The following is a 15,490-nucleotide window of genomic DNA, read 5'->3' on the forward strand; positions in this document are numbered from 1 at the left end:
TAGAAGGCAGTTTTTCCACAGGGAACTCATTTCCGACATGGCGAAATACTTCAAAGAATATTTTTCTATCCCTAAATATTCTTTTCAGATTGTCATAAAAAGGAACTCATACATTTTTTCCCGCAACTGTCGTAGTTTCCCAGACGTAATAAAGAATCCCTGTCAATTACCAAAAAGTCTGAAATGTACATTAAATATAGGAAAAAAGACAGTTTAAAACTGAAAGTAGGACTCGGCTTGTTCGGCCACGGAACGAGGAAATGCTGGGTTACGCAAGCTGCCTTGTTTACAGTGAACCGTGTCACTGAGTCACATGACCGTGCCAGGCCGATGTCATTGTTCATTTCGCACGGAATCAGTCTGAAAATTGTGCACTTTGTCTCCGACGAAAGATACGAAAGCACTGCAAACTTCTACTAATGCATTGAGCAGAAATTGTCAATTGCCTTATCGTTGAGCCAATTAAATCTACGGCTGGCAATGTATGGTCAGCAGCCCAACCTCCACCACCATAATATCCTAGTGGCCCCACCCCCTGAGCATCACGTCTTGGGCGAGTCTGCAGGTACAAGAGAGGCGCACAGAGGTTGTGACGACAGAGCAACAAAGTCCAACAGCAGGAAAACGCGATGAACGTATTTTCATTTTTCTCCGTAGAAACCTGGACCCTGCTCATTGTGTGCCTAAGCCTCCTATACATGTGAGTAGAGCACACTCATTTATAGGTAGTTTTGTTCAAAACTCTGAAAACTGTTTATTTTATTATATACTCAAGTGTTTTGGATCTTTGCTACAGGCAGACTTAGCTGTCCGGTGGCCAGTTCTGTTATTCCCAATACATTACAAATAGATGGAGTGGATAAGGGTATGTCCCTTGCACATGATTGGATGTCTTTGCTGTCTATCATAGTGGTCTGCTCTTCAGTGGCTTTAGTCCCCATTTTTAGGTCCAACATGCAAGCCCTCTGACCTGTTGTAATCTATCTGTGGGCTTTTAACCAATCCCATCGCACACCCATCACTATCACTCTCGTTCATGGGCCTGCCTTTCAAAACTCCTTTGTTATTATTGGTAAATGCTTTATGTTTGTCCCTCCTTGGGGCAGATTTGTTACTGCCTTGGCCATCAACCATGTTACATGAATGGTTGCACGTTTGCCGATACGTTTGATTGCGAACAAACTTCATTTTCCTTTTGTGTGTCTCCTTCGTGCTCATGCTCATGGTGGCCATGGCGCTTTGAATCATCTGTTTTATTTTCCATTTTCATTTTATGGGGCAAGAAAAGTCCAGATCGGAATTTACAATATTAACAGCTCTAACTCGAGCAAATGTGGGACCCATTACATTGCAAATGCTCGTTCTGTTTGTCCTTCCTGACCATTTGGTCTTACAGGTGCTGACTGGATGAATTTTATCCTTCCACTGCATACATGAGGGAGACTAATTTCTTTTATTTTAAATTCAGCACTCCATTGGAGTTCCTATTTCTTTGCTGTCTCCCCCCCCCCCAATTTTTTCTTCCCTGTGCTCTTTTTTCATTCCCTCTTCTCCATCCCCGATGCTCCACATTCTGCTCCCGGTGACTTATTTCCTTTTCTTATGTTTTTTTTCCAGCCCACCTAGTTCCCCAAACCACTCCCTCTCATTTATTTATTTAATTTTTGCAAGGGCCCAGCAATTGCAAATTGCTGCTGGGTTGCTCATTCTTTTATTTTGTGAATGCGTTGGCGAGCAATTTAGTTATTTTTCACTTTTATTTGTTTATCATTTTAGTATGGCCGTCTCCAATGTTAGAACACTAAATAAAAATGACATGTGTCACGACATATGCGTAAGCATTGGTGCCCATCTTGGAACGTTGCATCATTGACATCCATTCATGCCCAAGAGCCTTGATGCATGTGCATGCATGTGAATAGAAAAAACTTTACAAAGGAAATAGCTCATGTTTATAGATCTGCTACCCACTAACTTTGTCAGTGCTTGTCTTTATACCCATTTCCAGTCATTTTGGAGTGTTCTAAGTTAAATACATAATACAGAAACTTAAAAAAATCTGTGGAATTTAGAGGGCCCATTTCAACATGCTTAGAAGCAAGTGATACACTGAAATTATAATGAACTCGAATGCATTTAACCGCTTTCCTTCAAGTTTTACTTTTTAATCACTGTTATTCAACACTGTATGTGACATCAACTTGAACTGAGAATGATTTTCAATGTGGTAAAATCAGCAAAATGAGCTAAGTCATAATTTGGCTTTATTGACGTGCCTTTTCCTTTGATCTGGTTTTCCTTATTTTAATTTGTTTTATTATTATTATGTTTTATTTTGTTGGTTCTCAGTGTGATTTTGATTGTTTTTAAATCTGGTTTTAAATACTTACTTGACTTCGGAAGACATGCATGCCCGCCTTGACTTCTGGGCATAATTTGTAATCTAAGTGCAGTGGCCAAAGTTTTTTCTCAAAAGCCCACCCCCAGCACTGCCAAATAACAGGACTGCCAAATAGCAAGGCTGCTTAGTCTTGATTCCAATTCACACCTCTTTTTTTCCACCACTTACTCTTCCTATCTCTTTGTCTCACTGTTACAGGTGTTTTTGTCATCTCTTTTCTCCCTTTCCAAGGTTCCTAACTTTTCTTTCTTTTCATCTCTTACTATTGGTGAAAGTCTTGGCCCAAATTTACTAAGATTTTATGTCGTGTTCTGCCACTTTTTGGGGGCAGCTTCAATGCATAATCCATTTTGGGATATACCAAGCCATACAAATCAATATATATATGACTTTATTTGTGATTTTATCGTAAACGTAACGCAGCACGTAGAGCTGCTTTGCTTTAGCTTGCGCCGTGGAGGCGCTACATGGGTGAATGTATGTTTCTGTGCATCCGCCCGTGCATTTTGCCTCCAGCCTACACTCAGGCCACTACTCTGGCACCCTTGATCTTGGCTGAAGTGTGCGTGGGTTGGCGCTAGGCAGCCAGAAGTGCATCAGCCTACGAGAGAGCAGGACTGCGCCATATCATTGTAGATATGGGGCGTTTCTGTTCTCTTTGATGCAGCACGGCACCGCAATGTTGCATCAAAGTCTAGTAAATCTGGCCTCTGATGTTGAGAAGTATGTCCTGGCTCAAATTAAGCAATGGATGGTTTTCCTTAACTCAGCTCTGTGGGTGGAAAGGTGTTGCCTTTTACGTTGATTTTCAGCTAAAAACCCTGAGTAGTGGAAGTGTGTGTTACGCGAGGGAGCAAGGGAGAAATTGAAGTTCTATTAAGAATTCTATAAAAAATAATGTAAAAAGTTTTTTTTAAAAAGAATATTCTGAAATGTGCATTTTCTAATTGGTCAGTCCTTCATAACCCCGTTTTCTTTGATTAATTTATTTTGTCAATTAATGAAATTCCAATATGTGTTTTTAAAACATTGTTTTATTTGCTGCCACGTGTCTCAAACCCGTTTGAGGTTGTAACAGTTTAAGTTTAATCAAAGAAGGTAAAGGCTATCCTTTAGCTCCAAGGGGTTGATCCACTATAGTGGCTGAGAGAAATGACGTAGGCACATGGCTAGAGCAAGGGGCAGGCTGAGGGCTCGTCCTAGGCGAGGGCGGAGAGTAGGGTATTGCAATCGGTGCCTTTGGATTTAGAGTAACAGTACAGTTGTACAGTCAGTGGTGAAGAGTGTAATCTCCTTGGAGCCAGTGTTGGTGAATGTATTTTGGCAGTGCTGGGCAAGACAATATTTTGTTGCCCCATTCCTGCCTTGATTCAACTTTGCTGTTTTGGGGTCTAACTTGTACTGCTCTTAAAGCTCTAATATTTGTAATTACTGAAACCAGCCCTGACTGTGGTAAGTCCAAGGAGAACAAAAGCCAAACGGTCTGACTTTTTTTATAAGTTAAAGTAATTTCCATTGATAGGTGAGCTTGTGTGTCTAGTTGTTTGGCTAGGCGAGTGAGTGAATGAATAAATGAGTCGAGTAAAGAGAAGTGTATTAGTTAATAAAACCCATAAACATACACAGTTCTATCAACCATAATATCATACTCTCACCTGTAAAGACTAAAAACAAACGCAAATTAAATAATTTAAAATCAACAGATCATGCCTACCCTGGCGTGACTAAACACATAAACTTCGTAAGAAAAGTACATTGTGCAAACAGTGAAGGACATAGTTCACACATGGACATAAACAAATACCCTACGACCAAACCATGCGTGCTGTAAAGGGCATTGTGCAAAAACTATTGTGCGAGCAATCAGGGAATATAATTGCAGAAATAAGTCAATGGTGAATGTGTAAGTGCATTAGTGGATGAATGAGGGGCTGACAGTGCCTATGGTTGAATGGATGAGTGAAGGCCTGGATGAATAAATATATATATATATATATATATATATATATATATATATATATATATATATATATATATATATATATGTGTGTGTGTGTGTGTGTAGAGAGAGAGAGAGAGCTGGATTGGTGATACATTGGTATGTCAATGGATGAAATGATGATTAAATTTATGAGTGTATGCATGGTTTAATGAATGAATGAATACGAAATCCACCCGTCCACACCTAAACATTCATTGCCCAATCTATATATCCATGCATCCCTCTTACACATTGATTCCTCTAGCATCTCAAAATCTCATCAATACTTCCATGGATAACTCGACACCAAGTAGCTAAACATCAATTAATCCATTCGCACTCAAGCATTTATATAGCCACTTACACACCAGCATTAATCTATAAAGACAGACATAACCACCCACCTGTGTGTGCATACATGCCTGCATTCATGTAGTGTGTGATTGTATGTGAGCCTGTGTGTGCCTTCTATATTTGTACCTCTTGCGGGTGCTTTTGTGTAAATGTGTGTCTGTATGTTTGCTGGTCTGTGTGTTTGCAGTTCTAGGTGCTTTTTTGCTTTGTATAAGTTTTGTTTGTGTGTTCATGGTTGCCTGTACGTGTTCTGCACTGCCTCTGCACTCGAGCATGACTACATTTCCTGTGTGTGCTTGCATCCTTTTTCTATGTGTAGTTTGTGTATCAATGAATATCCGCATATCTGAATCCTGGGCTTCTGCTTCCCGTTTTAAGGGTGACCTTTTTCTGAAGCCACAATGCCACCACGAACAGGGAAATGGGGTTGACATATGTCCTTGAGAAGCTGCCACCCTCTCAGGATAAAATGCCAAAGAGGTAAAAAAATATCCTTCCTGGATGAAGTTTTCAAAGAACTGAAGAAAACCAGGAATCAGGCATCCAATAATAGAATTCTTCTGAAGTGAAGAGTCATGATCAGCTAGTGAAGGAAGCAAAGGGCCAAGTGAAGAAACACAACTTTGTCGAGACACACCCTCCAACCAGACTGAAGACCTTATATAACAACCTAAATAGAAAATGACATCAAACATCACATGACAAGAACCATGATGGCTTGCGAAAAACAAGAAGAAACAAAGGGTGAGACAGTCATGATGGTAAACAAAAGAAAATGAAAACCTGCACGGGGCTGGATGGACTAGTTAAAGCAGCTTTAAAAGGTAGCTACAGACTGTCAGATAGGCGATCCCCATTTTGAAGTTGGAAGGGTGAGTAGAAGCAATCATGAGACCAGGAGCAAATGAGGATGCAGCCAAGGGAAGTGAAACCACACAGTCCACAGACGCAGACCCGAAAAATATGCATGATATTGTGGATCTCAGACATCGAGAAAGTTGAGACCATCTGTTCACAACACACTGCGTTCTCATCTCATCACAGCATTGCCTTCCACTGCCATAGGTCTCACTGCTCTGTATGTCACACCCTTGTCTATCAAGACACTCTCTTGCCCCAAACAACATCTCATCCGCTCATCTCCTGTCCATCAATGCGCTGCCTAGAACTCCCCTTACTCTTAATCATCTACTCCTCCATTTCCTGCATCTCACTGTTCTGCCTATCAGTGCCATGCCCCTACATGCACTGTGCCTCGCTCTCTTGCACACCACCCCATACATGTCAATGTTCTATCCCTCATGATCCTGCCATTATTACCTTGCAAATCACTCTCCTAATCCTCATTGCTTCATCTCTCGCCATCATGCCTCTTACTGCCTCCCCTCTCACTCTTCTGTAACTCACTCTCCAGCATATCAATGCCGTGCCTTTCCTGCCCCTTACTTTCGGGGCCCTTTCCCAAAACATTATTGCCTTGTTTGTTGCTGCTTTGACCCTTATTTCCTTGCTCCTCACTCTTCTACCACTTAACGTTGTGCCCCTTACTTTCTTTTCTCATACTCCCTTGCCTCTAACCCCCAGCACTACAGTCCATGACGCTCACTTTCCTGCCCTTTAATGCCAGGCTGGTTTTCACTGTTCTGCCACTCAGTCCCCTGTTTATGGCTGTTCTGCCCCTACCTGCTTACCTGTCATGAACCTGACTCACTTCCATGGCCATCTGTGCCACAGCTAGCATGCCTCTGACTCTCCTATCTCGCTTCGCTGCCTCTCTATCCCATACTCATCACTGTCCTGTCTCTCATTGACTGTCTCTTAGTACCCAACCATCTCACTTCATTAACATGTCTACCAGAAACTCATGTGCTTCAATCACTCCTGTTTCTTCCGGCCTTACTAGTTTTCTATATGTAGGTCTACTTTCTATCCTTCTTCATCACAAAGTCACCCTCATCGCTGCCTCTTTCGCTTTGATACTTCCTTCCTGCCACCAGGATCTCCTGTGTGCTGCCCACATAACCATGCCTGGCCACCCATTTTACTGAAGCATCTTTATCCGCTCACCCCATTACAGACATCTCACCCCACACCCTCCAGAGAGTATAAAAGTGCTGGATGATACACATGTACCTGCTGCAGGTAAGGATGAGGAGTATCTACCGGTAGTACACCGGGAGCACAGCAATGTACAAGGAGACGAGAATTATGGCTGCATCTCTCGCACACCAGCTGTCTTCTGGACTCATCCATCACGATCCTGTTCATCCCCCAGCAAAAAACAATATCATTTTGAGGGTGGGAGTGCTGAGGTCCCAGATCAGAGTCCCTTTCATGTCAACTCTCTCTTAACAAAGTATAGAGTTCTGTCATTCACCTGCAGGTAGGTACAATCTTCACTCGATCATCTTTAACTTTATGCTGTGGTAGTTTGGTAATCTTGCCCCAGTGGATCCTTCTAATTTTTTACAAATTATTTTTTCAGTACTGTGGTGCGAATACTGCTACCACAGAACCGAGAAGGTGGCTTTGTTGGGTTGCTCAGTACCAGTGACAACCTTTTTCTCAAATTTTACCTTAGGGGTGTGGGGTTCCTTTGGTACTCAACCACATGGTCCTGACAATCAGGGTGTGCCCACCCATCCCCCATCAGTATGGAATTTTTCATTTTTTTTCAGGATTTAGGGGGTCATGACCGCCAGGGTCAACGACCGCGGGAGCACCGCCAACAGGCTGGCGGTGCTCCCAAGGGCATTATGGCCGCGGTCAGAAACGGAAAAACGGTTTTCCGCTGCCCTGAGGAATCCTCCATGGCGGCGCAGCTTGCTGCGCCGCCATGGGGATTCTGACCCCCTCACCGCCATCCTGTTCCTGGCGGTTTTGACCGCCAGGAACAGGATGGCGGTGAGGGGTGTCGTGGGGCCCCCGTAAGGGGGCCCCATAAAGATTTTCAGTGTCTGCCATGCAGACACTGAAAATCGCGACGGGTGCAACTGCACCCGTCGCACCCTTCCCACTCCGCCGGCTCCATTCGGAGCCGGCTTCCTCGTGGGAAGGGGTTTCCCGCTGGGCTGGCGGGCGGCCTTCTGGCGGTCACCCGCCAGCCCAGCGGGAAACACAGAATAACCGTGGCGGTTTTCTGACCGCGTAGCGGTATTCTATTGGGGGAACTTTGGCGGGCGGCCTCTGCCGCCCGCCAAAGTTGTAATCACCCCCTTAGTGACCGAGTCCCTGATTCCTGGAATGATGCCTGCAACATTTTGTTCACAGTTGCCGCCTGCCAATCAAATCACTTGGGACCCCAGTACCGAAATGTCCAATGGGAGGAAAAGCTCCCTCAGCCAATCAGAAGACCCCATTTAAAAAGTTTTTGGTACAGTGTGATTCCGTCTAAAATACCGAGGAATCATTCATCCAGATATATCTAACTTTTTTATCCTCTTACTGAACAACGCGAGCAACTGTATAAATGATAACTGCTTGAAAGCAGCTGAACAAAATTACACCAGATTACAAAATGTATGATTTATGAGTAAAGTTCAGTTTTTTGCAAATTAGGTTTATTTACATTGAGCCATTCTTTCTGTATCCAAGAGCAAAATTTCCTTAGGAAATTAACATGGGAAGTCAATGTTTTGGGGACTCCCCACTTTTTCTTGGCCTCCCCTTGATGGATCACTGCAAAATCTTTCACGAAGAACCCGAAGTGGATGAACTTTGATTGGAAAAGTTTGTACATATTCATCTAACAATGTCAAATGTGTGTATCTCATGTTGGGTCTTCATCTTCGGAGTTTAATGTGTTCTTCTTTTGGAGTGTCCTCACATCCATGCTTTGAAGTGAAAATCTTTCATTTGAGGCCCATAAATGCTCTCTTTTACTCCCCAGGTACGGGACCTGGACACATGGATTATTTAAGAAGTTGGGTATTCCTGGGCCTAAGCCCCTGCCATTCATTGGAAACTTTCTTGAATTAAGGAATGTGAGTTAAGAAAATTATTTCCTCTTTGGTTTTACTTGTATAACATTTTCCTGCTCTTCCATGTTTTTTTTAATGCATTATTTATGGCTTTTTAGATGTTGACGTACAGCCTAACATGCTCTTATATAAGTATGTTTAAATTACACTTATATCTATGGTTGGGGTTTTGTGTATTACATTCAAATTAAATTTCTGGCTTACACCTACTTTCTTAATTCTCTATATTCTTTGTATTGTCATGGCTTGTTTCATTATGCATGCATAGGGATTGGCGAAATCTATAATGTTGTTTCCATTTTTAACCCCTTGCATTGTTTTAGGCTGAATGCTTTTACTATACATGACTCTCCTATGAAGACACCACAAATTTTCCCCCAGTTTTATGGGCTACTTCATCTCAGCAAAGACTGAAGGTGAAGAAAATGTGATAAACTTGCACTGAAAGGTTTATGGTTTCCTTAGATTAGGTTAGTCAGGGTAGTGGTCTCATTTACATCACATTTTATCAGTTTTCCGCTCACACTCCTGTTGGAACAACCACTATTCAAATGATGTGTAGGCTTCATGGGCCTGATTTACAAATTGCGCTTTGTTGTACATTTTGTAATACTACAAAATGTTTAAAAAGTGCTATTCACAAACTACTTGCAGAGTTTAGGCCTCTGTAATTATCTTTACTTATGTATCTGGCGTTCTCCGCCCCAACTGCAGAGTCTCCACACACTTAAATATATGTTTTAGTAGTAAATGTGGGAGGGACATAGGCGAGTTGCTTTTAAAAGTGGCAGATGTACTCCAAAATGGAATGGGATTAGGAAGGAGTGAGATGGGGTTTGGCAAAATCAGGGAAGGGTTTATGGAGGGAAGTCACCAAACCACACTAGAGAAAGCCAACTGCTGTACTCTTGGGGTGGAGACATGTAACTTAAACCTTTGTAGTAAACTTACACTCGGAGTTTGCGAATAATAAAAAGTAGTAAACTTACTCTAAAGTGTAAATTACTCAAAAGTGTAACTTACTTTTGTGTTACTTATCTTTGTGAATCAAGCACAGTGTGTTCATATTGTAGACTTGCCTTGTGTACATTACACATGTGCACATTATGCCTCTATGAATATCGTCTCCTAAATGATCTGCTCGAGCTTGTGAGCAACGCACGGCAAAAAACTAACTATGAGCCCAACAGTGTTTTTGTGAGGTAATAACTTACCTGATAAATACTGATACTTTGGATTATTGCATTCACTAGGTGCGATATTACCCCATCATTCCAAGTTTAATATCTCAGAATGTGAATTAATGCTATCATTCCATGTATTTCTCTTTGATCTCTGGTGCGAAACTCAAGAGTATTATGCTCCCACTCCCACAATTTCCTCCAAATTTGAACTGGCAAAAATCGTTTGAGAAAAAACTTGTGGATACGATAATGGCTTTGCATCTTGGAATGTTGATTCAGGTGCAAACATCCATTCTGGATTCCTCTGGACTTGTAATGAGGCTATGAGAAAATTTGAGTGAGTGTCTTCCAAAGTATCCATTAGTTCTAAAAAGGTGGGTTGTATACCACAAACAATTTGTTAATACCCTAGTCTCCTCAAATCTACGTTAGATCACAAAGACATACCTTCCACTTTATAAGTCACATGTTCAATTACATGTATTTGTTTTAATAGTTTTATGTATTTGTTTGGATAATGCATAAAAACAACATTTAAACAACAGTGGCTGAAAGTAGAGCTTTGTACATCTCAATAGTACTCCTCATTTTACATATAGTTTTTCTAGGATTCCTCAAGAGGTATTGTCCGGAATCCAAAGCATGCCATGCACTGATTGAATACAAAGATATTCCAAATGAAGTACAACTATTGTCATCAATGTGAAACCGAACTCTAGTGTGATTTTAGCATAATTGGGTGTAGAAAAGCTCTTACGTAATGCCAAGTGGCTTATTATATTCAGTGATTTCATAAGCAAGGTCTTGGGACCTGAATACCCCCACTGGTAAGTTTCACTCAATGAAAGAGTAGCCATCTTAAGAAGATGAAAGTAGGATTTATCCAGACGTACAGGAACCTTATCTTGACAAGAACAATGATCCCAGAACCAGTCACCAGTAGTCACCACTGAAACCTAGAACATCGCAGATGTTCTATACAAATCTTGCACAGTAAACATAAAACAATACAAGAAACAAATTTGAATTACATTTAGAAGCAAACCATGACCAAAAAATATCAGTTGAACAAAACACATACATAACTACAATGCGAAAATTGATATGACACACAGCATATAAAATATCTTCCACCTTATTATTTTTAATAAGTATAACTCATAATCGCTCAAACTGGTCATCTGTATGGTCTCCTACAATGAGTAACATCTCTTCCTCCTGAAACTCTTCCCTCCTCCACTTCAAGATGCTAATGTAAAGAAGTTGATCGATCTTCACTCACTTCATCTTCAACACCTAGCATTTCCACAGCATTGTCATCAAATATGTTTTCACCAGACCCACCACCTTGCCCTGATCCCACCAGAGGATTTAGACCACTCACAATTCACCAATTGTCACTTTGTCTTTCCATCTGCTGCCTTCACTCAACTTACAAGACTTGACCTGTTTCTTCTTTAGTACAACCATATTCCTCTTAGAACACCACCTATTGTCACCACTTTGGTAACATCCGCTACTGGTACAAGCCCATCATACTCCAAAACTGCCTTTGTCCTTTGTCCCTTTTTTGGGGTCGGGCCTGCACGAGCATGAGCTAGAGCATGCGTCTCTCTTGCGAAACACTATAGTTTACAAAAATGCCTTGGAGTCCTCCCATTGCTTACTATTTATGTGCTTCAGCGTCACTCTTCTTTGCAACATACCTAATTGGATAGACCATCGAAACGTCACTTCCAATGTTTGTGGAGCTGGGACCAAGCACAGACTGATTCAACTTAATCAGTGCCCATCTGTTACTCTCGACATGATTGAGGTGTTGTTTCATTCCCACTCCTGCTGCCTGCTGCTCCCTCTATAGTACTTTTTTGTCAGTTGTTGTTGCTTCCTGTTTATTGCCTGCTGATGGCATCCACCACACTCCCATAGTTCTTATTCACACCCCTACACCCTTGCTTCTCTCTCCTCCCTTCCCCCTTTCAACCCTCAACTTCTGTTGTTGCTTCTTTTGTTCTCTCCTCACTCACACTCCTTGGAAGTGTGTTTCATTGCTGTTGCTGAGTGAAGTTTATTTCACGTTTCATTGCACCTAACGTTAGTGAGTGCTCATGCTTGTATTAAAATATATGCAGGTGATTTACTTAACACTCCCTCATCCCCCATACCTCCTTATGTAAAAGGGATAAAGGCGATGGATTTGTTCCTTTTGATAAACATGCACACAGCTGGTTAGTCTAAATAATATATTGTACGTGTGAGATAACATGCAGTGGTTTTAAAAAGGCCAGTTTGATACATGGAGCAAACTTATGTTTATGCAAAGTTAAAAAGCACCTGCATAGTTGACTCGCAGCAATTTTCGGAATGTCTTTACATTCAATGTAGGTTTCCAAGAGCCAGAAACAAAAGCAAGGTGATGTTTAAAATGTTTCTGTTGCATTTGATTTGATTTTTGTGGCTTAGCAGGGAAACAAAGGCTGACAGCACAGGGCTGCTGTCTGCAAGTGCTATTGCATATTCCTTCGCAGGACTATGCCTGAACGAGGGTGATGGGTCTTTTCATCCAAAGGCGTGAAGACATACCTGTTAAAACTTCATAACTGGCAATTAAGTTACAGTGTGACCAATGTGGCCACACAAGGAAAACTTCAGTCGGTATCACAGTTCACTGATGTTTATTACAAAATAATGTTCAACACAATATAAATGATTCCTGAAACAAGACTATAAAGATACAGAATCATAATAGACTGACCGAAACAGCGAAATAAATGAAAACAAATCAACATCAAAATCACAAGGCACTCAATAACAGTAATACACGTCAATAGTACACATATCTGGAAAGGTGGTTACAATCTGGGTCTATCACAGTTAACCTTCTGTAATCTAATCTGGACTTTAGTAACCTAAACAAGGGACAACCCTACGGATTAGCAAATCCATTAGAAATGTGCTTGTCTGAGCACATTTGGTCAAAAGGCAAAAAAAAAGCACAAAAGGACAAGAAGAATGTAGAAAAAGGAAATCTGGGGACATAGATATCTAACTAAAGATGACAAAAAGTAAGTAAAGTCAAGAGCCCTCTTCTGTGGGTCAGAGAAAAAGTCTAAGAGACTGATTTAGAACTCAACGGATGGCTTACTCCTTCACAACGGTGATGGATATGCCATCAGCTAGCTGAAATCTAAATCTCATTAGATATAATGGGATTTAGATTTCAGCAGACAGGATATTTGTCACTGTTGTGACAGTGTAACCCATCCACCGATTTCTAAATCAGGCCCTAAGTCTCAGAAATGCAACTCAAAAGGTAAGGGACAGAGGACTTTACCTCTCTGGGCTCGAAGGTTTCATCAAGGCACCAAGAGTGGGGCAATCTGTTGTGGGGAACATGAAGTGCACTTCTGCAGACTGCTTCAGGCGGGAACAGGACTGAGCTGGAGTGCTTGAAATCCACAGAAGGAACGGATATTTTTTTCATAATGCAAGATAATTTGTTAATCCATCACCCCATATTACACGAAAGACATGATTGTCCAGTGGGGTGCAGTCATACAACTCAGACTGCAACATTCATGAAGATTCTCACCAAAGGTATGTGAGAACTGGCCATGTCGTTTTTATCCAAGTGTGTTAAAACTTTTGTATCGCCATCCATTCCAAAGTCCTGGATGAACTGCTCTCAAGGTTGATTCCCAAGCCTTACTATGTAAGCTAGCATCCTCATGAAAACAGATCCTGAAAGAATGTCAAGCTAGCAAGAACGACTTAACATTTCTCTGCAGAGTCAAGAAAATTGGGCCTTGCAGGCTTCACTTAGGCTAAGCAAGAGTTAATAAAAAGCACATTTATTAGTGAATTAAAGACACATAATATATATTATACTTCAAACTATGAATTCAACATTAATAAACGTTGTCAAAATTCAAAATTATAATAAATGCAAAATAAAATAACTTTGTTAATGCTTTCTATTAGGTACAGTAAGGAACTGCGATGTTGGCCTTTGCATGTGTCATTCAAAACACTATTCTTCATAAACTCTTTATTGTTTTAGGGCAAGCTACTATTTACCATGATTACGAACAACATGGAAACAAATTAATCTGTGAAACATCAACTTTTAAGGCTATACCACAACTCTCAAAACACCTACTCTACAGTGTATGCACTTCATATGGGTTCTAGTGCACCACTTTACAATGAAGCTAATAGGACTTTGATTAACATAATGCATATGTGTTCACATATAGTTGATCACGGTGACACTAGGGACAGTACTAACATTTCTGCTACAGCACAAGCATCTCCATTTGGTGATACTGTTGGCCTCACTTTGCTTGCTGAGCTAAGAAACATTCCAGACATTGGTGGGCTTCCCCCACCTACTTCCCCAATTCCACAAAATCCTCTTTTGTTTACGCTGAGCAATTTAGGGTCAACCCACTCCAACCACCTGCAATCATTTTTTGGAATATCTTGCCACATCCTGTGTTATTGTTGCCAATGCTCAAACTTGATTTTATGATGAATTTGAGAATTTATCACAATGAAAATGTATTGGGCATTTGAGACCCTGCAATATTCTCTGCAGTTTTCTTGGACTCCGAGATCCGTTATGTTTGAAAGGACTCACTGAGGCAGTGCTGCTGGAGAGGTGTTTATATGAGAGTGTTGTCAGGCCTATCAAGTAGTACTCCATCTGCACTGGCCTTTCCTGGGTGTGGGTTACTGATGAATACATTTTCTCAATGCTTGTCTCATCTTTGCTACGATTTAAATCCTGTGAGGAGCTGGAGCAGCAGATTTAGCTATATCTAATTACTCCCATGCAGTTCAAAATGGCTTTTTGTGCACTACCTAAAACCATCAGGGGCGGCTCCTTCGCAATGGCGAAGGAGCATTGCCCCCCTGGCTGAGCCAGGAGCTGAAAGATGAAACTATATTTCTTTATCATTTTATCTTTCAGCTGCTGGCTCAGCCAGCGGCATGTGAAGGGAGGGCAGGCTGGGCCACAGGAGGAGGAGAGAGAGACCTAAGTGCTCATGTGAGTTTGGCCAGCCAAATACACATGCGCACTTAGGTTTCTCCATGTGTTGAACAGCCAGGCTGGAGAAACTACACAGACCCCAGGGCAGTGTCTGAGCAGCAGTCAGACCAATACTGACGCTGCTTTCATACTAGGTTTAGCATGAAAGCAGCACTGGGATTGCTGGGGAGCCTGTGCTGGTGTCCCAGTGAATGCTGGGACACCAGAAGAAGAGGATCAAGGCAGCAGGAGGTGGCGGCAACGAGAAGAGGAATGTTTTTTAAATTATATTTTTTATTCCTCCCCTCACCCCTCCCCTTGAGATTTGCGGCCGCAGCTGCTGAAAACAGTGTGTAATGTGCTGCAAGTTCCCGCTGTTACAGAACATTTATTAAGGCCTTTTAGTGGTGTGAGGACACAGCATGGCCTGTAAGACAGGTCACCAGAGTAGAAGGTCAAGTCACCAAGGACACAGTAATCTGGTCCTGGATTTTTATTTAAAATCACAATGCATTCTGGTTGATGCAGTGCAGGTATTTCAATAGAATTCAATTTTGA

The 15,490-nt window shown here is 41.6% G+C and overlaps 1 protein-coding gene across 1 annotated transcript in view; it reads left to right on the top strand.

Moving 5' to 3' along the window:
- The first annotated feature begins 337 nt into the window (after positions 1 to 337).
- The window catches only part of LOC138261217 (cytochrome P450 3A5-like), a 120,848-nt gene continuing 105,695 nt past the window's right edge, over positions 338 to 15,490 (top strand). The window contains exons 1-2 of the mRNA XM_069209972.1: positions 338 to 700; positions 8,626 to 8,719. Of these exons, the coding sequence (XP_069066073.1) occupies positions 630 to 700; positions 8,626 to 8,719 (165 nt within the window). The 5' untranslated portion in view covers positions 338 to 629. The remainder of the gene's footprint in view (positions 701 to 8,625; positions 8,720 to 15,490) is intronic.

Source organism: Pleurodeles waltl, chromosome 10, assembly GCF_031143425.1.
Source record: "Pleurodeles waltl isolate 20211129_DDA chromosome 10, aPleWal1.hap1.20221129, whole genome shotgun sequence".
Taxonomy (NCBI): domain Eukaryota; kingdom Metazoa; phylum Chordata; class Amphibia; order Caudata; family Salamandridae; genus Pleurodeles; species Pleurodeles waltl.